General features: G+C 43.6%; 1 protein-coding gene across 1 annotated transcript in view; it reads right to left on the bottom strand.

The window, feature by feature from the left end:
* Nucleotides 1-24,925, bottom strand: part of LOC122928836 (mannan-binding lectin serine protease 2-like) — a 75,204-nt gene that overhangs the window by 26,779 nt on the left and 23,500 nt on the right. Inside the window, 1 exon segment of the mRNA XM_044282101.1 lies at nucleotides 13,851-14,044. Coding sequence (XP_044138036.1) covers nucleotides 13,851-14,044 — 194 coding nt within the window.

Here is a 24,925-nt window from a genome sequence, read left to right as displayed (position 1 = left end):
CCCTGGTCCATGCAGTGAATGGAGGGCGCACTCTTTCTTCCCTTGGTGCACACCCTGGACCTTTGTGAGGCTTCTGCCTGTTGGTAGTTGGCATGCCCTTCAGGGGCATAGCTAAAGGCTCATGGGCCCTGGTGCAAGAGTTCAGCTTAGGGTCCCCCTTACACCCATGACAGCACCCTTGAAAGACCGCCTCCATCCAGGACAGGAAACAGGAACTTTCGTGGAGAGCTCTTAAGGAGGGGCTCTGCCCCTATACCACCAGTTCCTGTTTCCTGTCCTATGGATAGTAAGTTTTTTTGTGGAGAGCTAGATTTAGGCTGCAGGAGCCCCTGAGACACATCATGATAGGGGTTACCTGGTGCAGCATAAGTCTCCACTAGGAGCCGCCTGCAAATTCGGAGGTCTTTTCCTTCTGGGTCCTGGATGCTTCATCGGGCCGGTGTTCCTGGGCAGTCCCAGCATAACCGTGAGGTGATACTGACACGCCGGATCCTCCTGGCAGTGTTCAGGAGGTCTGGGGCCTTTCTCTGCCTGCACCCCTGCCTGGGCAGCTTACAGGGGCGGGGTTAGAGTTTGTCCTGCGTGCTCTGTGCGTGAACCGGACGTTGTGTGGCACAACTTCCGGTAATTGGAACGCACGTGGATAGAGCGTTCTGGAAGTAGGGGAGGGACATCTCCTACTAAGGCCGCATGGGAGCACCGGCAGGGACCCGACCTAGTGTATTTAAAACCCTTCAGCGCACAGTCAGAAGAAGCCCAGCCATCCTAAAATCATTGGCGTATCCCTTATGGAAGACGCTCTATCCCTGTCTAGTATTATGGAGAATGAGAGTAGTCAGTGAGCTGATGTCCAGGAGGGTCAGGACGCCAGACCGGTACTCCTGGTGGGGTAAGGGGGTCAATCCACAACTTTTATTTTCCTCTGTCAAGTTCTAATAAGGGCTTGTTCTCTTATTTTATTTTTACAGTATCAAAGAGGACCCTAGAAAAGCAACCACAAAAAACTGATGGAAAGAGTGTGCTGTATGCAAGAAAAAACTTGCCCCTTCTTGGTCTAAGTTATTATGTCAGCATTGTGTGAATAAGGATGAGGAATCCTAATCTCTGCTTCATAGCATTAAGGATATTGTCAAATCTGAAGTTTCTGATTCAATGAAAATGTTTAAGAAGTGCCTCCCTTCCTCAACCTCGGGCAAACAGGGTCACTCTAGATTCGGATCTGATTCGGATTCTTCAGACGGTAATGAGCAAGGAGAAATCCTAGAAGTTTCTGTCAAGGAGCGCCGTGACTTTAAGACTTTGTTGGTTGCCCACTACCTTTGGGACCTACTTTTCCTCATTCCCGAGCACAGCCACTGGCACCCCAGAGACATGTTCCAGTCCTCTCACACCACCAGCACCCGGCCCCAGCCTGCAACAATACCCCTGCAGATGGGTGCTTCCACTGCAACCAGCCTGGACACTTAAAGAAGAACTGTCCCCACCTCCGGCCAAGGTCCCTTCACAGCCCACACCAAGCTTCACCGGCACCCGGACAAGCTTATGGCCGCCAAGAATCAACTAGAGACCAGGACACCTACCCTAAGGAAACCTACGACACCTACCCCATGCCTCAATATACATACGATGAATGGGGCTATCAGCATGAAGTCTTCCTTGTCCAACAACCAGCACTAGACAATATGGGGCACCACTACCAGCCTGTCTGGGTTAATGGGCAACAGAAGGAAGGACACAAGGTGGATGTAAAGCTAGCTGGCAGACAGGTCCACCAAATTGATAAGGCCCTGGTACACCTAGACTGGGGCGCAGACAAAGGGTACAGAAAGGTGGGAGTCATGCCAGGGCTCCCCACGGATGTATTATTGGGAAATTATCTGGGGCAGCTGGAAACCCGCTTTTAGCCTCCGAGGAGGACAACACCAATCTTGAGTGCCTAGCAGTGACCCGGAGCCAAGCCCTCCGCACCAGGACCCTGGTACGCTCTGACCCAGACCCCCCTCCAATGACTGATTCCACACCATGGCCAGACCCCGACCTAGTCCAAGACCAGCTTGTATCAGTAGTTCGGAGAAAGCACACCAAAGACAGCAAATAGCTTTGAATTCTATCTTTATTTTACCAGTGGTACAATCTCATGATAAAATGTATTGCTTATTGTAACGTTTCGGGCCCAGTTCGGTGCCCTTTATCAAGCTGAGAGGCTGGTCATATCGTTTGCACGGCGGTGTGGCCAGACCCGTACTGACCTAACCTTGAAACGGTACAGGGAACGAGCAGAATCAGGAGGGGTAGGCCCTTATGCTGACCAGATAGTCTGGAATGGAGGCCTACTCTACTGATCCACCCCCGGTGACGCTAAGGGCCACACAGCTGTCCCTAGACTCCATGTATGGACTCGGTGCTGAGCCAAGTCAACGACCAGGGGGAAGAACATCCCATGGCCTACCAAAGTCGGAAGCTGCTGGACCGAGAGGTAGGGTACGCTGCCATAGAGAAAAAATGCCTAGCCCTCGTATGGGCCCTCAAGCGCTTCCAACCTTACCTCTAGAGAGTTTACCGTCCTAATAGACCACAACCCCCTGGTCTGGCTCAATCGCGTGGCTGGAGATAAAGGACGTTTGCTACCCTGGAGCCTTGCCTTCCAACCTTTAAACTTTTCAGTACAGTACCGGCCTGGGAGAGATAAGAATGCCGATCGCCTGTCCCAGCAATTGGATGTATAAATAAACCTGTACCCCTGGCACCAGACCACCTAGCGACCAGTGACAAGGTTACTCGTCAAGGCAACCCCGAACTAGCGCTCCAAGAAAGGGGAAGTTATGTCACTGAGTGCTGTGACTTTAAGACTTTGTTGGTTGCCCTTTGCCCCCCCCCCCCCCTCCCCCCATTGACTTGCCCTGTGTTCTCCTATGTGTTCCCCTGTCCAAAGACCATCTTACTTGTCCACCTAAAGGGAAATGTGTTGTATTTCTATGTATTCCCCACCCCCCAGCGGCCTCACATATCTGAGAGATAGGTATGCTTCAGATTTCTGATTACCTTATCTGTAAGACTCAAAGGCCCCCGGGAATGGGTACAATGTTTTATCTGTTTGTGCCCTACTATGTCCAGGGGTATATAAGATGTGTGTTTTTTAATAAAAGTGGAGCATTCTGCCTGATTCAAAGAACAAAGGAAGTAGTGTGCGCTTATTTGAATCATTACAGCAGGGATCCAGACTGGCTCATCCTGAGAGATCTAACCAAGGAAGAAGAAACACAGAGAGCCATCCAGGTTGGAGGAGAATTTTTAAAGGCACAGTGCAAGCACTGTACCCAGACAAGTGAACCCGTTACAGTTTCAAACTCGTCTTCGGATGAAGAAACCACGGGCAGACCTTTATTTTCCCCTGAGGAGACGGAATCTCTGCTGAAGGCCATTAGAGCCATAATGAAAGTGGATGAATCTAAACAACAGAAGTCGGTCCAAGATATATAATCGCAAAAACACAAAATGCAAATCGCACACTGCAACCAGCACTCTGCCCTGCCTTTATGCTGGATGTTGAATAAGGCATTGGTGTACATTTTGGCCAAAGCATAATAAGCCTGGCTGGTTTTAAAGTCAGTATAAAACTGAGTCTGCTTATACAGCACCTACCAGAAGCCATTTGGCTCCAGGAGAAGTATATAGTAGGCTCAGCATGCATGTTGGTACTTGCATCCCTGGATCCGATGAAAGCTGTAGTGGCACCGGACGGGATTAAAAGCAGATTGTGCTTGGCGTGCATGCTGCCCCTGCGCTCCCTGGACTTTGTGTGGCTGTCGTGGCCCATGGAAGGTAGGAACTAGTGTTAGGGACCACTCATTAAGGCGACCTTGACGTGGTGAGTGGCTTATTACGCTTTGGCCAAAATGTGCACCAATGCCTTATTCAACATCCAGCATAAAGGCAGGGCAGAGTGCTGGTTGCAGTGTGCGATTGCATTTTGTGTTTTTGCGTTTGTATCTGTATTTCACCATGGCAATCTGCACCTGCTAGGGGTTGTGCGGGCTGAATCCCCCATATTTTTTCTTTGTAGTATGTATTGGAGGCGTGGCGATCTCCATGCAGTCATGCACACCTGACCAGTTAGTCTGCCCTGGAGGCTGGTTTTAAAGTCAGTATAAAACTGAGTCTGCTTATACACCACCTACCAGTAGCCATTAGGCTCCAGGAGAAGTATATAGTGGGCTCAGCATGCATGTTGGTACTTGCATCCCTGGATCCGATGAAAGCTGTAATGGCACCGGACGGGGTTAAAAGCAGATTGTGCTTGGTGTGCATGCTGTGCCTGCGCTCCCTGGACTTTGTGTGGCTGTCGTGGCCCATGGAAGGTAGGAACTAGTGTTAGGGACCACTCATTAAGGCGACCTTGACGTGGTGAGTGGCTTATTACGCTTTGGCCAAAATGTTCACCAATGCCTTATTCAACATCCAGCATAAAGGCAGGGCAGAGTGCTGGTTGCAGTGTGCGATTGCATTTTGTGTTTTTGCGTTTGTATCTGTATTTCGCCATGGCAATCTGCACCTGCTAGGGGTTGTGCGGGCTGAATCCCCCAAGATATATAATGTTTGGTGATCTGGGGCACAAAAGATCAATAGTTTTTCCATTAAAAAAAAACCTGATAAGAATTTTTTTTTTCCCAAAATGTTAAAAGAAAATACCCTTTTGATGAGGCTGAGTCCTCCTGCTCAGATAGGCCTCCTAAATTGGACACCCCAATCGCTAAGATGTCTAAAAAAATCTGCTTTGCCATTTGAGAATCTCTGTGCTTTAAAGGATCCTATGGATAAACAAGCAGCAGTTTACCTTAACCACCTCCCGTCTGCACGTTGACTATAAACGTCCGGGAGGTAGTTCTCTCTTTCTGAATGGACGTTCCAGAACGTCCGTTCAGAAACTGCAGCTGCACGCTAATCGTGCAGTTGCTGATCGGGTTGCCCTCTGTCAGTGACAGCAGGGCAACCCAGAGAGAAGGCAGGGACAGTGCCCAGGTGTCCCTGCCTTCTGGATCGCTGCATACACAGCGCTCTCCGAGCGCTGTGTATGCAGAGCAGGAAGCGCTATGCGCTATGCGCTTCCTGTTCCGGCCCGGCGATCATGTGACCGCCGGGACCGGAGAGTGCAGGAGCTGTGTGAGGTCTTTCAGAGATCTCGATCAGCCCATCAGCCCTGCACTGAGGCTGTACAGCGCTGTATTGTGCTGTACAGCCTCTCTGAGGGGGTGTATTTCTCCTGTAACTGGGGCTACTATGTCAGCCCCAGTTACAGGAGAAATCAACTGTGAAAAAAAAAAAGAAAAAGTGAAGTAAATGTCCCCCAGATGTCTGGTATGACCTTATGGGGGACGAAAAGTGTAAAATAAAAAAGTGTTCCCCAAGTAAGGAATAAAAAAATAAATGTTAAAAATAGAAAAAATAAAATAGAGATATTTGGTATTGCCGCATCCGTGACAGTAGGCTCTATAAATATATCACATAATCGACCCAGTCCAATAAACACCATAAAAAATAAAAAATAAATAACTGTCAAAAAAAGCTATTTTTGTCACCTTACATCACAAAAGTGCAACACCAAGTGATCAAAAAGGCGTATGTCCCACAAAATGGTACCAATAAAACCATTTAAACATCATTTTTTTGTTTCAAAAATGCTATTATTGTGTAAAACTTTAATAAATAAGAAAAAGTATACATATTAGGTATCGCCACGTCCGTAACAATCTGCTCTATAAAAATGTCACTTGACAGAACTCCTCAGGTGAACGCTGTAAAAATAAATAAATAAAAACTGTGCTAAAACAACACATTTTTTGGTCACCTTGCCCCAAAAAGTGTTATAATTAATGATCAAAAGATCATATGTGCCCAAAAATAGTACCAATAAAACTGGCACCTTATCCCCTAGTTTCCAAAATGGGATCACTTCTTGGGAGTTTCTACTGTAAGGGTACATCAGGGGGGCTTCAAATGGGACATGGCATCTAAAAACCATGTGGAGTTCCTTTTCTTCTGCGCCCTGCCGTGTGCCCATACAGCAGTTTATGACCACATGTGGGGTGTTTCTGTAAACCGCAGAATCTGGGTAATAAATGTTGAGTTTCGTTTGGCTGTTAACCATCGATGTGTTAAAGAAAAAATTGGATTAAAATGGAAAATCTGCCAAAAAAGTGAAATTTAAGAATTTGATCTACATTTTCCTTTAATTCTTGTGGAACGCCAAAGGGTTAACAAAGTTAGTAAAATCGGTTTAAAGTAACTTGAGGGGTGTAGTTTCTACAATGGGTCATTTATGGGGGTATCCACTATGTAGGCCCCACAAAGTGACTTCAGGCCTGAACTGGTCCTTAAAAAGTGGGTTTTGGCAATTTTTTAAAAAATTTGAAGAATTGCTTCTAAATTTCTGAGCCTTCTAAAGTACTAAAAAAATAAAATGACATTTCCAAAATTATGCCAACATAAAGTAGACATATGGGGAATGTTAAGTAATAAATATTTTATGAGGTATCACTTTCTGTTTTAAAAGCAGAGAAATTGACATTTAGAAAATTGCACATTTTTTGCAATTTTTGGTAAATTTGGGATTTTTTCATAAATAAAGGTGAAATATATTGACTCAAATTTATACACGAACAAAGGATAAACTGAGACTAGACCCGTCTAGTCTCAGTTTATCCTTTGTTCGTGTATGCTTATGTACACTGAGTGGGTATCTTACTATATAGGGTACTTCCCATCACATGTGTTTTCTGTGACTGTTGTTTTCTGACTCAAATTTATAACTATCATGAAGTACAATGTGTAACGAGAAAACAATCTCTGAATGACTTGGATAAGTAAAGGCGTTCCAAATTTATTACCACATAAAGTGAGATATGTCAGTTTTGCTAAATTAGGCCTGGTCAGGAAGGGGGCAAATGGCCCAAATGGGAAGTGGTTAAAAAAGCATGGGAAGCCTCAACCCAGGCATTTAAAACTAATATTGCCACTACCTCTACTGCCAGGTCATTAAAGTTATGGCTACAAGAACTGGAGTCCCATATCCAGAATAAAACCTTCAGAGACTAATTACTAGCAGTGTTTCCTACCATCCTTAAAGCAGTGGACTTAATCTCGGATGCATTAAAATTAAATGTGAGGTCAGCAGCTCTGTCTAATTCTGCAAGAAGTGCTATTTGGCTTAAGGGATGGTCTGGTGAAACAGGTTCAAAGAATAAACTTTGCTCTATTCCGTGCCAGGGAGATTATCTCTTTGGGCTGGTTTTGGATGACCTTTTAGAGAAGGCCTCTGATAACAAAAATGGGTTTCCTGTCTCCAGACCTCCCAAAAGGCAACAGTTTTTTCGCAGAAACAAATTTTCAATAGAGACAAAAGACAGAATTTTCGACAAGAAAACAAAAGTAGGAAGGATAACGGATTCCTCTTTAACTTTCATAATTGTTATTATAACAGACTGGTTCAGTTTAGAGTTCGTCTCTCACCCACCGGAAAGATTAAAAATTACAAATCTTATTCAAAATGCTACAAGATGCTACAAGAAACCTAGCACTAAAACAATTATTTTTTTCCCTTCTAAAAAGAAAAAGGTTCTGGTTCCTGTTCCAGACTCCCAGAAGGGGAGGGGGTTTTATTCGTCCCTTTTCCTTGTACCCAAGTTAGACGGATCATTCAGAATGATTTTAAACCTGAGAGACTTAAATGGATTCTGTCACCAGTTTTTGACACCCACATTCAAAAATATGGTTATGTGCATGGAGCTCTTGTGATTCCTAATGTGGTCTTATAAACTAAATCTGTAGGCTCATTTAGTGCAAAAAATTTTTTATCTAACCCAGCCTTCAGGTCATCGGGAGGTTGAGCGAAGTGCCGGCGCATGCGCACTTTGCTCAGTGAAGCCGAACGGAGAAGTTCGCACGGGCGCATCAGGCACAGGCCTGTGCGCACGCGCGGGATGTTATAGAAGAAGGAGGGGGGAGTGAGGGAGAGCCGGAGGAGTAGCAAATTATTCTGAGGTGGCGCTGATGACAGCAAAGGAGGAGCTGGGCAACAACGGCGGAGGGTGCGGGCGGCATCTGGAAGACATGATCATCCCCCCGGGCACCTTACTGAGATGAATGACAGGTTAGATAAAACGTTTTTTACACTAAATGAGCCTACAGATTTAGCTTATAAGACCACATTAGGAATCACAAGGGCTCTATGCACATAACCATATTTTTGAATGTGGGGGTCAAAAACTGGTGACAGAATCCCTTTAACTCAAAAAAATACAAAAAATTCTGAATAGAATCTGTACAGTCCTCCGTCCGCGCTATTTTCCAGTCAGGCTTAAAGTTAGGGGGCAGTGGCCTCCTTGCTTCAAGTCAAGGTAACCGTGCCCCCTTCCCTGCCCCTTCGCTGTGACTGACATCGCTTATGAACGACAGCCGGCTGTCAGTCACAGGACAAGGGGCAGGGAAGGGGGCACGGTTATCTTGCCCCTTGCCTTCAAGCCTGACTGGAAAATAGCGCGGACGGAGGATAAAAGATAGTTTTTCATACTTTTGCCTCAACAGAATGCAGTAAGAATATCATCATTCGAAACTCACTGCCGGCTACTTGAAGGTACTGCTGGCGGTTTGGGGTGGCTTTTGTCACTGACAGGTTCCCTTTAAGTCCTGGGCCCAAAACAGTCTGTTACGTAGGAAGCCCTGATTTCCACCCGCACCTCTGTCCCTACCTACTTGCACGGCCCGTCCTGACTGCGTACAACTTGGCGGCAGTCCCTAGCTTAGATACGTGCAGGGGCCTAAAGAGGAAGGAGAAACCGTCAACCGTCGAATAGAGGAAGCAAAAGGTCAAGGCCAGGAGGTCTCATAGCTACACAGGGAGAAGGCAAAAACATGGTCAATACAATCTGAAGTCAGCCAAGAGGTCACGTCAAATCCAAGGAGGTCACAAGGTTGAGGTCAAAACTAGCCGAGGTCAAAACACACAATAGTCAATATCCAAATACGCAGGTGAGGGTAGCAAAAACCAATCACAGGCAACCTGTTTAAATAGTCCTAAGTGGTGAGTCACATGACATGGCCAACATCACGTGACTCACGTTACACAGTCCAATACTGCTGAGCGCCAACTCACCATTATTGGCGCCCAGCTCCCCTGCAGTTCGTTGTCTAGGGGATGGAGGACGCTGGCCGAGCTGAGCAGGAATGCGCAGCTGGATCCTCCTGGCCCCCTGGTTACTGTGGAGACGAGGCGCCGACCGCGTCCCCACTCCCCTACATGCACGGGATGCCGGCGGCACTGCGAAGGGGATGTGCATCACCGGTTCCCTGTTACACAGTCACTGTACTTTACTTCAGACCAGGCCCCAGTCAGAGCAGCACATCTAAAGTCTGTTCAATTCAGTCTCTAGAAGTGGCACTAGTTTGCTTGACTAACCTATAGCAATATTCACTTTCAAAGCAGTGCACAGGCCAGCAATGTCATGTCACTTAGTCACACTCCTAATGAAGTGGGTGGAGTGTGACTGAGTGACATCATTCAGACAATGCCGGCCCACCTGCTGCTTTGATAGGAAATGTTAGCCCTTTACAGCGTCATGAGGGAGGAGCTATAGAAAGCCCTGAGGGGAAAGAAAAACTATTAAAAAAATAAAATTCTCCACTGTATTAACAGACAAAAATAAACTGTCAAATGAAATGCAAAGTGTGAAAGTAAATTCCCCATTTAAAGTGGCCTGTTTGACCCAGGGAAGAAGTGCAGCATCTTAAAAAGATTAAAATAGACAAATCGCCGGGACCAGGTGGCATACCCCCCTGTATCCTAAGAGAATTAAGTAATGTCTTAGAAAGACCCTTATTTCTGATATTTAAGGACTCTATATTGACAGGGAACTTTCCACAGGATTGATGCTTAGCAAATGTGGTGCCACTATTCAAAAATGGTTCAAAAACAGAGCCCAGAAACTATAGGCCACAAGTCTAACATCTGTCGTGGGTAAAATTTGTTTTCTAACAGATGCTGTCTGGGAGTACCTTAATTAAAATAAGCGTATAACACCATATCAGCATGGCTTCATCGGTCCTGTCAAACTAATTTAAAATCAGTTTTCATGAGCAGGTAAGTTCTAGACCTTGACTGGGGTGAGTCAATGCATGTCATATATCTTGACTTCTCCAAGCATTTGATTCTGTGCCACATAAAAGGTTAGTATATAAAATGAGAATACTTGGACTGGGGGAAAATGTGTTTGTGGGTAAGTAATTGGCTCAGTGAAAATATATAAAAATAGAGGGTGGATATTAATGGTACTAAAGGGATAGAGGTATCCAGATATCAAAATTATTGTTAAAAGTAAGCAACCCCTCCATTTACATTCCAGGATTGGGTCATGACCTTGTCCATGTTTCTTTTCCAAAGCCAGGTCAGGAGATTGTAGCCATAAAATCATTAAGATGGAACCACTTCACAGAGACCCCTATCATAAAATGTGAAGATGTCTTATACCTGCTTTATACAGACCAGAACCTTTAGAGGGGTCAGGAAGAGTCCTTTCTAGCCCAGGTCACACATGAAAGCCCTATCTTGCAATATACATCAGAAATATGTGGCCTAATCCATCTTTCATCCACGTGCTTCCTCCTGAGAATACAGGCCATGTATATGCTTCCATAGTATCAAAATCAAATCAATCCCAGCTCAGTAACAGGGAGCAATTAGATAACTCCAGCCATCCTGTCATTAAGGGCTCATGCACACGACCGTGCTGTTTTTTGCGGTCCGCAAAAAAATGGATGCCGCCCGTGTGTCTTTGGCAATTTGCGGAACGGAACAGAAGGCCCTTTATAGAAATGCCTATTCTTGTCTGCAAAGAATAGGACGTGCCTCATAATTTTTGTGGGGCCACGGAACGGAGCAACGGATGCGGACAGCACCCAGAGTGTTGTCTTTATCTTTTGCAGACCCATTGAAATGAATGGTTCAAAATACGGCCCGTATACGGAACGCAAAAAAAACGTTCGTGAGCATGAGCCCTAACTCCGCCATGTTTGGTAAGCAAGTGTGCTGGACATTAGGACGGAGAGGATGGAGGTAATATGAAATTGCTAGGATGAATACCCAAAAAGATATTTCAATACAAATATTTTGAGGCACATATGGTTTACAGCAAGTGGTCATAAAAATTGTCATTAATGGTCATTACCATACTCCCTGGCCTCCTCTGACATCACAGGTGGGGGGGGGGGGGGTTATGGGCAAATCTACAGAATCTTTTTAACACAGGTATGGAGAAAAGCAACTGTCATTTCTTTGGGATCACTAGCTTGATAGACTGACCGATATTTCTGCTTCCCCAGGCAACCAGAATTAACTGTTATGTAACATATTAAGTTCTGTTTTTATCCCTTTTATTTTCCAAACTGTTATTTTGCACTATATGTATATTTTATGTTGTATTTTCTATGACCCCATTGTTTGTACGCACTGTACTTTTTATTTTTTTTAACTTCACTTAAATAAGAGCCTTCTTGTGTTCTAACGATTCCATGACCTTAGAAGAAGCATTACCTATAGTGTGGTTTTAACCTGTAAATGCTTGCAGTTGTAGTGTCTACTTGGGCGTTACTTAAAACAAGGTTTTAGATTGATTAGTTTCATATAACGGAGTACAGTCAGAGGGAAGTTCAGCGTGACCCTGCAGGCTCCCATCCTAAATCTAAGTCCGTACATACTCAGATTGGGTCACCGTCACTAGTGGGCCACCTCAGAGGTAAATAGTGGGCCCTATTCTCTTCAGTATATTTATTTATGATCTTGTAGAAGGCTTACACAGTGAAATATACATTTATGAAGATGACACTAAACTGTGTAAAGTAACAAAAAAAGAGGACGGCACACTGTTACAGATGAATCTGGATAGATTGGAGGCTTGGGCAGAGAAGTGGCAGATGAGGTTTAACACTGACAAATGTATGGCTCTGCACATGAGAAGGAATAATGCAAGTCACCCGTACATACTAAACATACTGGTAAAACACTGGGTAACACTGACATGGAAAGGACTTAGGAATTTTAGTGGACAGTAAACTTACCTAAGGCCAGTAAGATTATGGGTTGCATCAAAAGGGGCATAGATGCCCATGATGAGAACATAGTTCTAGCACTTTACAAATCACTAGTCAGACCACACATGGAGTACTGTGTAAAGTTATGGGCTCCTGTGAACAAGGCAGACATAGTAAAGCTGGATAGGGTTCATAGGAGGGCAACTAAAGTAATAACTGGAATGGGTGGACTACTGTACCCAGAAAGATGATCAACATTAGGGAAGGGGAGATCTAATAACTATGTATACATATATCAGGGGTCAGTGCAGAGATCTCTCCTATGATCACTTATACCCAGGAATGTGACTGTGATGAGGGGACATCCTGTACGACTAGAGAAAATAAGGTTTCTACACAAACATAGAAGAGGATTCTTTCCTGTAAGAGCAGTGAGATTATGAAACTCTCTGCCTGAAGAGGTGGTGATGGTGAACTCATGAAGATTGTTCGAGGGGCCTGGATGTATTTCTGGAGTGTAATAATACTGGTTATATTTATTAGATTTCTCGAGATGTCGTTGATCCAAGCAGTTATTCTGATTGCCTGATTGGAGTCGGGAAGGAATTTTTTCCCCCTAAAATGAGGAAAATTGGCTTGTACCTCAAAGATTTTTTTGCCTTCCAATGGATCAACTTGCAGGATAACAGGCTGAACTGGATGGACAAATATCTTTTTTCAGCCTTACAAACAATGTTACTGATTAGTTTAGCAAAGCATCGCCACTGCTAGGGCAGCTGGTGGCTTGGGCCTAAATTGAATAGATTTTACATGTGTAGGGGATGATGCTCTGAGCTGGGCCCAGAGTGATGAAGGCACTGATGACTGTCACACACAAGGAGATAAGGGGACAGTAATGACTGACACACAAGTAGTTAAGGGGACACTAATGACTGACACATAATGTATATCAGGCACAATTCTGAGGTATTCCACAGAGCTTGCCTTTCCCAATGGCTGTGTAAAGGCAGCTGCAATGATGGTAGTAGTAGTACCTGAGTTTCTCTCTAAACACTTTAAAATCTTCCCAAACTGACCACAGGCATACAAATCTTTCACAATCAGTACTGCAATTCCCACTGCACATTTTCATTTGAGGATAGGTCATCAATATGAAAATCCTGGAAAACCCCTTTAAATAATCATGTAGCTGGGCCCAACCCACTATTAGGCCCTAGGACCCAATCAAATCCGGTGGGTCCACAACCAGATTACCAGTGCCCAGAAAGTTCACTCCTTCCCCAACTGATATATAAAACTCCAGGATGCCCAGCATTTTCAAACTGCAAACCAGGAGAAGATGAGGTAGCATGTGTAATATCTAAAGACCAGGGCCCGCACTTAGAAAGAGAGTAGGAAGCAGTGACTTGACTCATTTATACAGTAAAAAAATCATTTTTATATCCACTCCTAACAAGAGCCATAACTTTCCAGTGATTCTGTCAACATAGTTATATCAGTGATTTCATTTTTTGGGCAGGACAAGTTCTACTTGAATGGTACCATTTTGAGGTACATATATTGTATTAGAAGAATGCAAGGGTGGAGTTGTGATGGGTCAGGGGGCCCTGAAATTCATGATGTCATATTTCAATACAGGGAGAGAGAAACCTACAATCAGATCCAATTTACAATTCAAATAACATTTTAGAATACTGTGATTATATGATTTTAACAAATCTGCTCAAAAGAATTCTGTCTCTTAATTTCATATGACATAAACTGTCTCTTACCTGTAGACGGTCATAAGGACATACAACATCTGGATGTGACTCTACATCAAAGTGCAGAAACCTCAGCAGGATAGAAAATCCTTCTTCAACTTGAATCCGATATCTGCAGTTTGTCATTTTAGGGTAGCTCTTGGGAAAGTCTGGGCTTATAATCTCACCTGAACGTGTGGTGTAGGTCACATCATCACATTTAACTAAAAAAGAGAAATTCCTTTTAATGCTGAGATGATCAAGTTTAAAATTAACAGTTAAGTTTTGGCGAGAACCGTAAGTTAGGCCGGGTTCACATCGGCGTTATTGAATTCCATTATAGGTTCCGTTATAACAGAATTATAATGGAATGTAACATAATTCTAGGACAGAATGCAAAATGGAAGCCTTTAAGAGGCATTCTGTTTTGCTCCAGAAGTTTGCAGGTCAGTGAACACAAGGTCACTGAATGGAGCTGCAGAGAGCAGGTGAGTATTGAGACGCTTTGCGATCCACAGCGATACTAGGAAATCGCAAATGCGCCATATTTCGCAATCACAGAGACACCAGAGCCTTCACTAAAAATCTTCTCTTTTCACTAAAGGAGCAATTCACAGAGCAGAGGTGCCATTATCACCTCCTTGTGACAAACCTTTCCAGACCCATGCCAAGTTCAGTAGCCATCAATCTGGTTCTCTTATGACAGAACCTCCTAAACCTGTTCTTTCTGCAGCCATAGTGTCTCCAATACCAGCAGGGTTCTCACACCTTCAGTCTTGCCAGTGTGCTTCAAAGAGAGCAGGACAGATTCTTATCAGACAGCTGTTTGAGACACAAAAAGAGGTCCTCGGGCAGCCACCTCTAATACATAGCTTTCATATTTGCGTCCATATTTACTCATATTTCCTGGGTTTCGGAACAAATGCACTGAACCATCTCTTCAGGGATTATTCCGGCCCCAATAATACACCTTTCAGGAAATCGGCCAGTCAATCAGAGATTCTCTCTCTCAGATATCAAAGCTCTCAGGGAATCCAAATGGTAATTCTATCCTGTTTGGTATCAGAGGATCTGCAAAATTGTGCTGATTCTCAATATGACCTCTATGTCCTAATTTGACCCACAGGTACGGAGAAACTGGCACAGCAAAGATTCAGCCAGATTTCCTCTGTCCAGGGCAGGAACTGCCCCTCTTCTAATTACCCAAGGCTGGACTTGTGCGGGTCACAACCCCTCCCCACTAAAGAGTGGGTAAAACCCTGTGACACATTCAGCCCGGGGTCCTTCTTCTACCATCTGACGTCGACTAACATCACGACCGCCCGCTAGACACGGGCACACCCCACCATCTTGGATTATTCTACAAAGACTTTGCCTTTTACTGGACTTTACCACAGTAATTCTGAACTTACAGACATTCTATTCCCTTCCAAAGCTTACCTATTTCTATCCAAACCAATCTGTTCAACTGGCCGGTATATTTATCTGTCAGCTTTAATGTATATATTTTTGTGTATAGTTTTAGAATAAAAACTAACGATTTCATTGTTCCACTTTTGCCCTTGTTACTTGATGACCCAGGGGTGTGGAATTCCTATCGCCCGACGCCCAGGACATGCAAGTCCGGGCGCCGGGCAGGTAGTTTGTGCAGGCAGCTTAGCCCTGCGGGCAAGTAGCAGGGCTAGGGTTGCGCCGTGTTTTCCTCTAATACACAGCCCCTTACCGCAGTGTTCACAGACAATGCAGACAGAGACGCTCACCTCACGCTGGCAGCAGGGAGCCTGAGGGAGGGACGGGGAGGAGCGTAATATGATCTTCTGCCAGCCCCACCCCTCCCCACCCACCAACCAATCACCAACCAGAGCTGAGGGGGCGGGGCAAGCACACTGGCAGCTCTCTGAATCGAGTCGTCTGAGTCACACAAGTGCAGGGAGTCTATGAATAGAAAGGAATCGAATGAGTCACAAGTTAAAAGAATCTAAAGATCCGACTTAGTTTGTGACTCATTCGATTCATTGAGTTAAAAGAGCCGTGAGTCAGAGTGTAGAACAGTTTACACTGAGGCTGAGGCTGCTTTTGATGCAGCAGTGATAAGATTAAGGGACAGGAGCAGAGAAATAAGAGAAGGGACAGATGACACAGAGTTTAGATTACAGGTTGAATTAAATTAACCCTTTAGAATCAAATTGGCTTCTCAGGAGATATATGTTAAAGGCATCTCATTCAGTAGCTATATAACCAAGGGTGGGTTCACATCACCTTTATGGATTCCGTTATGGCTTTCCGTTATAAAAGGGTTATAACAGAAAATAACGTAATCCATAAAATGGAATGCAAAACGGAAACCTTTATGAGGCATTCCGTTTTGCTTTCCGTCATCGTAAAAGTCTATGAAAATCATAACAGATCCGTCTGGGTCCTGTCGTGTCGACAGGACTTAGTTTTCAGTCTTGCATAACTGGACCCAGACGGATCCATTTTGATTTGCATAGACTTCTATTAGGACGGAAAGCAAATGGAATGCCTTTTAAAGCCTTCCATTTTGCTTTACGCCATAAGTCTATTGTCCTCCTGTCCTGAGTCCTTCTGTCCGGCGTCAGCCTCAGCTTCCCTTTACTATAATAAATCACTCTTCCTGACTCACTCTATACTAATCAGAGTTCAGAGAGCACCTAGAGTCTTCGGTTCACTTGCGAGTCAGCTCAGCAGTCTGACTCATCAAGTGAACCGAAAATCCGATTCATGAATCGGTTCATTTGAATGAGCTGATTCAAATGAACCGATTCACCTAAAAGATCCGAACTTCCCATCACTAGTTATCAGCGCTCCTGTGCAGGCCGGAAGTCGGGCGCCACGGGCCGGAAGTCAGCTCCCAGCGGAGGCACACGTTAGTCAGGCTGCCGCTCTGCTTCTTCTCCCTGGCATTGAAGTGTCAATAGGAGTGCTGCCAGGTTCCAACTTCCAGACACTCACCTTCCATGAATAGGGGGGGTGACTTCCCCATACTGGCATGTACATCAAGGGGATTCACTGCCCCAGTATGGCATGAACATTAAAGGGATTCACTTAAATATGGTTTTGATTTAAAATTACTTTTTGTATCAGGACAAGTAGATTGTCATGAGGGACAAGTAGATTGAGACCCCGCTTTAGTCCTTCGACAAGTAGTTTTTAAAAAAAATTCCACACCCCTGTGACCTGATCTATGCTAAGAACTCTGTCCTCATAAGACATACTACCAAATTGTTTTATTTTTATAAATTGTTAATGTACTAGCTAGGTTGCAAATAACCGTTTCGTCCCTTAAGGATTAGCTAGCCGGGGTCTCTTTGCCCCGATTCAATACGAAGAGTGGTGGCAGCAAATTAATTTGATTTCCAGCGTGAAATCAGTAATTTTATTTTTACCGATTGTACATACAATCGTGATTGTATCCTGTCTGGGCCCACCAACAAATCTTAAACGTCTTCTGTGCTCACAGTGGATTTGCCTCCAGAAGTCTCTAACGGAGACCTGTATGGCAACTGTTAGGTTCACCTTTTCTGCGTCACACAAAGACACGGTGGTTGGAACCAAAGATCTCAAATTTGGACTCATCAGACCAAAGCACAGATTTCCACTGGTCTAATGTCCTTTCCTTCTGTTCTTTAGCCCAAACAAGTCTCTTCTGCTTGTTGCCTGTCCTTAGCAGTGGTTTCCTAGCAGATATTCTACCATGAAGGCCTGATTCACACAGTCTCCTCTTAGCAGTTGTTCTAGAGATGTGTCTGCTGCTAGAACTCTGTGTGGCATTGACCTAGTCTCTAATCTGAGCTGCTGTTAACCTGCGATTTCTGAGGCTGGTGACTTGGATGAACTTATCCTCCGCAGCAGAGGTGACTCTTGGTCTTCCTTTCCTGGGGCGGTCCGCATGTGAGCCAGTTTCTTTATAGCGCTTGATGGTTTTTGTGACTGCACTTGGGGACACTTTCAAAGTTTTCCCAATTTTTCGGACTGACTGACCTTCATTTTTTAAGTAATGATGGCCACTCATTTTTCTTTACTTAGCTGCTTTTTTCTTGCCATAATACAAATTCTAACAGTCTATTCAGTAGGACTATCAGCTGTGTATCCACCTGACTTCTCCACAACGCAACTGATGGTCCCAACCCTATTTATAAGGCAAGAAATCCCACTTATTAAACCTGACAGGGCACACCTGTGAAGTGAAAACCATTTCAGGTGACTACCTCTTGAAGCTCAACAAGAGAATGCATAATCAAAGCAAAAGGTGGCTACTTTGAAGAACCTAGAACAGTGATGGCGAACCTATGGCACGGGTGCCAGAGGCGGCACTCAGAGACCTCTATGTGGGCACCCACGCCCTGGAAAAAGTCTATGGCATAGCAATATGCTTTAGACTTTTCCTGCCATTCATCATCCCCAGGACACACTATGAACAGCACAGGCAGAGCATTAAATGTAGGCTATTAATCTATTATAGATAAATGATAAAGGACGTGAAAGATATATTATATTGGTATTTAGGTTAGGGTACTTTCACACTTGCGTTTTTCTTTTCCGGCCTAAAGTTCCGTCACAGGGGCTCTATACCGGAAAAAAACTGATCAGTTTTATCCCCATGCATTCTGAATGGAGAGTAATCCGTTCAGTTTGCATCAGGATGTCTTCAGTTCAGTCGTTTTGACTGATCAGGCAAAAGAGAAAACCGTAGCATGCTACAGTTTTCTCTCCGGCCAAAAAAACTGAATACATGCCTGAACGCCGGATCCGGCATTTTTTCCCATAGGAATGTATTAACGCCGGATCCGGCATTCAGAATACCGGAATGCCGGATCAGTCGTTCCGGCATGCGCATGCGCAGATCGGCGAAAATATGAAAAAATGTACAAGACGGATCCGTCTGTCCGCATGACAAGCGGAGAGACGGATCCGTCCTTGCAATGCATTTGTGAGACGGATCCGCATCCGGATCCGTCTCACAAATGCTTTCAGTCAGCGGCAGATCGGCAGATCCGGCGGCCAGTTCCGACGGCGGAACTGCCCGCCGGATCACACTGCCGCAAGTGTGAAAGTAGCCTTAAATTGCCGTGTCGGCACTTTGCGATAAATAAGTGGTTATTTGGTTGCAGTTTTGGGCACTTGGTCTCTAAAAGGTTCACCATCACTGACCTAGAATATGACATATTTTCAGTTGTTTCACACTTTTTTGTTATGTATATAATTCCACATGTGTTAATTCATAGTTTTGATTCCTCCAGTGTGAATCTACAATTTTCATAGTCATGAAAATAAAGAAAAATGTGGAGGAGGATTGCGCTGCAGGAAAAAAATCTTCTTGTAAATGTAAGCTCCTTATGGAAGTCCTAAACCATTGGGATCACAGACCAATTTTACAACCTTCACTGGTATGGAAATCTGTGGTATAGAAAACGCACTATGGTGTAGCGAGTTCAGACATCAAATGCACCATGTGAACAGGATATACTCACAAGATTCCAGATGGGTAAGTGCACGTAGAGATCTAAACGATGTTTCCTATAGGGCTCTGCTGGAAGGAAAACACTATGGTGTAGTAGGAAAGGACACGGTGCACGCCTGCAAGACAGTTGTACTTACAGAACTTCTCTGGAGAAATGCAAAAGGGATCCTGACAGAATCTTCACAAGCGGCCGGGCAGATCGAAAGGACGGAAGTCCAGAGACGTCAGCATAGGATTTTTCAATCAACCGATTGAATACTCCTTTGCCTAGATGGTGACGAACCACAGCCTTCAGAACGCTCTCAATAGAGGAATCGCATGTGTAATACACACCAAGGGGTCAGATGAAAAATATATTTAATATACTGGATAAAAACAAAAAGTTACAGCTAGAACTGCATATAAAATATCTAGATATTCTAGATATTTTATATGCAGTTCTAGTTGTAACTTTTTGTTTTTATCCAGTATATTAAATATATTTTTCATCTGACCCCTTGGTGTGTATTACACATGCGATTCCTCTATTGAGAGCGTTCTGAAGGCTGTGGTTCGTCACCATCTAGGCAAAGGAGTATTCAATCGGTTGATTGAAAAATCCTATGCTGACGTCTCTGGACTTCCGTCCTTTCGATCTGCCCGGCCGCTTGTGAAGATTCTGTCAGGATCCCTTTTGCATTTCTCCAGAGAAGTTCTGTAAGTACAACTGTCTTGCAGGCGTGCACCGTGTCCTTTCCTACTACACCATAGTGTTTTCCTTCCAGCAGAGCCCTATAGGAAACATCGTTTAGATCTCTACGTGCACTTACCCATCTGGAATCTTGTGAGTATATCCTGTTCACATGGTGCGTTTGATGTCTGAACTCGCTACACCATAGTGCGTTTTCTATACCACAGATTTCCATACCAGTGAAGGTTGTAAAGTTGGTCTGTGATCCCAATGGTTTAGGACTTCCATAAGGAGCTTACATTTACAAGAAGATTTTTTTCCTGCAGCGCAATCCTCCTCCACATTTATCTACATAGCGGACTTTTCCCACATCGTCTTTTGGATTTGCAGCGCTAGAGAGAACAAGTATTTCAAACAGAGACTCATATCTTTTTATTTCTTGAAATGAAAATAAAGAAAACTCTTTGAATGAGAAGGTGTGTCCAAACATTTGGTCTGTACTATACATATATATATATACATATATATATATATATATATATATATATATATATATATAAAATTTTCCCCCGAAACAAATAATTCCCAACCTATGGCTCTCCAACTGTTGCAAAACTACCATTTCCACCATGCCCTGACAGCCACGAACTATGAGGGCATGCTGGGAGTTGCAGTTTTGAAACAGCTGGAGACCCAAAGATTGAGGATCACTATCTTAGACTAATCATTTAACCCTGTTACCAGGCTTTTCCAATATAAGACCATAACAAGATTTCAATAGGGTATATCAAAATAGTTACATCAACTACAGGAGTGAGATAGTAATTTTCTCTGTTTCCCCTAAGGAGGCAGTAGCACATAAATAGTCTGAACAATTTGTTTACCTGACCTCGATCCAGCGATGTCTGCTGCTCAAATCAGCAGCCACCGCACTGGTCTGTGCACGTCCGTTCCTATTCAAGTTCTGACTGGGTGGCAGATCAGAGACTTGGGGCACAGAGCTCTGGCTCAGTGTCTAACCAGAGGTGTAGGTGGGAGTTTTAAAGCAGGCACTGACACTAGGTCGATGTGTTGTCTGTCATTGTGTAGGATGTTTTGCTCTTGTTTGTGTTTCTGAGTCTTGCGCCTAAACTCAAGACCTGCTTGTTAACCCTCTGTTAACACTCTGTGCATTGACTACTGATTAACGTCTCATCTACTGATTTGGCTATATCTGTACTCTCCAGGTTTCGACTTCAGCTCTGGTCTGCTCATTTGACTATATCTGTACCCTCCTGTTTATGCATTTCAGCTTGCTTTTTATTCCTTCTGCTTTCCTTTTATCATCTAGTTAGGTCTGAAACCTGCAAACTCCCACTTGTTTTCTGTCACCTTAATCCACAGACACAACCTGGGAAACCTTTGCAGCCAAGGCTATTCTGCTTTGTGATGGGTTTTAGTACCTAGGGGTAGCCTTAGTTTCTGCGGAGTGGTGCATAAGGAAAGGTACCTGTTTTGAGTTAGTTGGGGGATTTATCTCTGTAGTTATCATTATATTAGAGCTCCAATCCCTAGGTTATCCATGCTTGATTTTTTATTTAAACCTGGCTATTTTGGTGGAATAGCAGACTTATTTTTTCTATAACATACTGTAATTTGTATGTATACAGACTTACATTAAATGATCGAAAAATATATGTCAGCTCATTCAGTTAGAAAATATCAACATATGATTTAAAGGGATTCTGTCACCAGGATTAACGATATAGCGATATTTATATGTGCCCATTAGTCTCCATGCAGTGTTTAAAATGATGCCACTGTTTATGCTCTGTGTGTGTGTTAGATTCTTGTAAAAAACGATCTTATTGATATGTAAATTACCTCTGTCAGGAGCCCAAGGGGTTGTCCCATGATATGTTGGAGCCCAGCCGTGCCCATCGAGATCCGGAGCCCAGCACCGCCTACCACTTAATTTATTTACTCCACTATCCCTGACGTCAGTTCTTCTCAGTTCCGTAATCTCGCGCAGAGGGAGCTGGCACATGCGCAGTTGACTCGTTGAAGCCGGTGCCAGTAGTCCGCACGGGCGCAGACTACTGTGTCTGCGCAAGATTACAGCACTGAGAAGAACTGACGTCAGGGATAGTGGAGTGAATAAATTAAGTGGTAGGCGGTGCTGGGCTCCGGATTGATGGGCGCGGCTGGGCTCCAACATATCGTGGGACAACCCCTTGGTTTTCTGACAGAGGTAATTTACATATCAATAAGATAGGTTTTCATAAGAATCTAACACACACAGAGAGCATAATGGCACATTGCTGTGCTAAGACATGACTTTCTAATCATGGAGGTTAAACTATGTGGCCTATTCACAGTCTTGCCACCTTGAATGGAGTTGGTGGCCAGGAGCTCCACTGCAGAAGATACCTCAGTTCCTCCATTCTTAGGGTCTGCAGTGGTCTCAGAGGTTGGGCACCCACTTAATGCAATATTATAGCATATCCTGGCCACATAACATGGTGGAAATACAAAAAATGGTCACAAATATCCAAATGGTAAGACCTTTCTGGCATAAGATAGTATTCCTGCCCCAGGCTTTATGATGCAACAGTGGTTTTGAGTCTGAAAGAGGTATTTAAACTATTTATTAGGCAGCTGCCAATTAAATACGCAAGCTTTATCAGATATTTTATTACATATATTAGTTATATAATCGCAAAGAAAAATTATTTGTGATCCCATAATTCTGAAGTATGCTTTCCACGTATTGGGATGGTTGTCTATTGAAGTCCAAAAATGTAAAAGGAAGAGTGGAAGTTTTAAATAAAATCCAGCCTTTATTAAAATATCTTAAAAATATATCCAGCTTGAACACTGAATAGCAGAATATGCTTATGCATTTTGGATGTTTAATCCGTAATCATAGTTATCTGCCATTACAATTCACGTCCTATTTAAAAGCAATATGTGGTCATATAGACTTGCCGGCTACAGAAAAAGGAAATGAGGTAATCGCAAAGATCACATTAACCCTATATGTTATAACATGGCCACACAATAGATCATCTGCAGTAATCAAAAAGGATAAATTCAATCTGTTGTAGACTTAACCCTTTAGGCTGTCTTTTTCCCAAATAAAAAATCCAAAATGTGTCACTTTTCATGAGCTTTGTTCTATGATGCTTTACATATACAGTACAGACTAAAAGTTTGGACACACCTTCTCATTCAAAGAGTTTTCTTTATTTTCATGACTATGAAAATTGTAGATTCACACTGAAGGCATCAAAACTATGAATTAACACATGTGGAATTATATACATAACAAAAAAGTGTGAAACAACTGAAAATATGTCATATTCTAGGTTCTTCAAAGTAGCCACCTTTTGCTTTGATTACTGCTTTGCACACTCTTGGCATTCTCTTGATGAGCTTCAAGAGGTAGTCACCTGAAATGCTCTTCCAACAGTCTTGAAGGAGTTCCCAATTAAGGTGGAGTGACCTTAATTGGAGCAACCCAGGATTTGAGCACAAGGGAAGCTGAAACAGCAGAGACCAGAGGAAAGCCTTTTTTTGCGCTTTGGAGGTAAGGGAGTAGTACAGCTCATAAAGAGGTGGGACGCCACCAGAGAACTGGAATCCCGAATTATTCAAGTTAATCTGTGAAATTGATACAGTGTTTCTATAACCAAATATTGACTTTGTGAGCCGACCAAACATATAGTGTTGGATCGATACAACACTTGTAACTCACAGCCAATAATCGAACTGAAACCACATCCTGCTATCTGTGAAAATTATATAAATGCATTCCAACATGTTTAATGGCGACTACTAATGTTGAATATTTGGTGACTATCCAATCGAGATTCTGGTTTGAATGACTATTATATCGGTTATCCAGAGTATATTGTGAATTGCGGTTATTACACTTTTGGCTATCGAATATATGGTGATGGTCTGATCGATACCCAGCCTGAACGATCACCTTTATTCGATGACCTGACTACATTTGCTGCTAGGCACATAGGTTCAACGAATACCCTATTCCTCAGCCTTTAACATAACCGTCATTTTAGTGATGTTTTAATGGTTTTATTGTGTATTTCTACTACAATTTACGTATCTTGTATGTTGATTTTAGATGTATGATTTTTATTAATTTTTGACCTGCAGTATTTGAATATAATAAAATCAAATGTTTGAGCAGTCTTCCGGATATATGAGTGCCATATCTTTCTTGACTATCTTTTTGTATTAACCTTTTGGTGTGTGGAGTTCACACTGAGATATTCAGCACCATTCCATCTTCATTGATTAGAAGAGCCATCCCATTCTGCCAATACATTGTCTTAAATATTATGTATGTTATTATGGGTTCGGTTAAATTGTATTGCGATGCCCCTTTTTCCTGTCCCATTGTTTTCCCAGCAAGGTGTTGTCTCAGGGACACTGGGAGACCAGTTCAAACCAGCTGCTCTGTCCCTACTCAATCTCCCATCAGCCCTTGCTATTGTCGGGCCCCACCCTTCCTTGTACCATAGTCCTCCATGTGCCCTATTGTATGTAAATTAGGATGTTGGGGGGGTTAAAGTAGGTGTGCTATGTCTAAAAAAAAGTCATTTCCTGTTTTAACCCTCAAAGTGAAGTGTCGTCTCATTCTTGGGGGAGGATTTATGGTATGCTGTTCCAGTTTGACTGCTAGGAGCGTAAACCTATTTGTATGGCTTCCTATTCAACTGTCTACAGCATTCATATGCTTGAGAGGATTTATATGCTTCTTCGGTTCGGTGATGGTGGTGTCTGCCAGAGTGCTTGCAAACCTCAGGAAACACTAGGAGCATCCAGCAACGGAGGTACTCAGTCGGGGTGCCAGGTGATCCGTTACATGTATATAATTCCACATGTGTTAATTCATAGTTTTGATGCCTTCAGTGTGAATCTCCAATTTTCATAGTCATGAAAATAAAG

The sequence above is a fragment of the Bufo gargarizans genome, chromosome 2 (assembly GCF_014858855.1).
Source record: "Bufo gargarizans isolate SCDJY-AF-19 chromosome 2, ASM1485885v1, whole genome shotgun sequence".
Taxonomy (NCBI): Eukaryota; Metazoa; Chordata; class Amphibia; order Anura; family Bufonidae; genus Bufo; species Bufo gargarizans.
The sequence above is the reverse complement of the archived record's forward strand: the minus strand, read 5'-3'. Positions and strand labels throughout refer to the sequence as shown.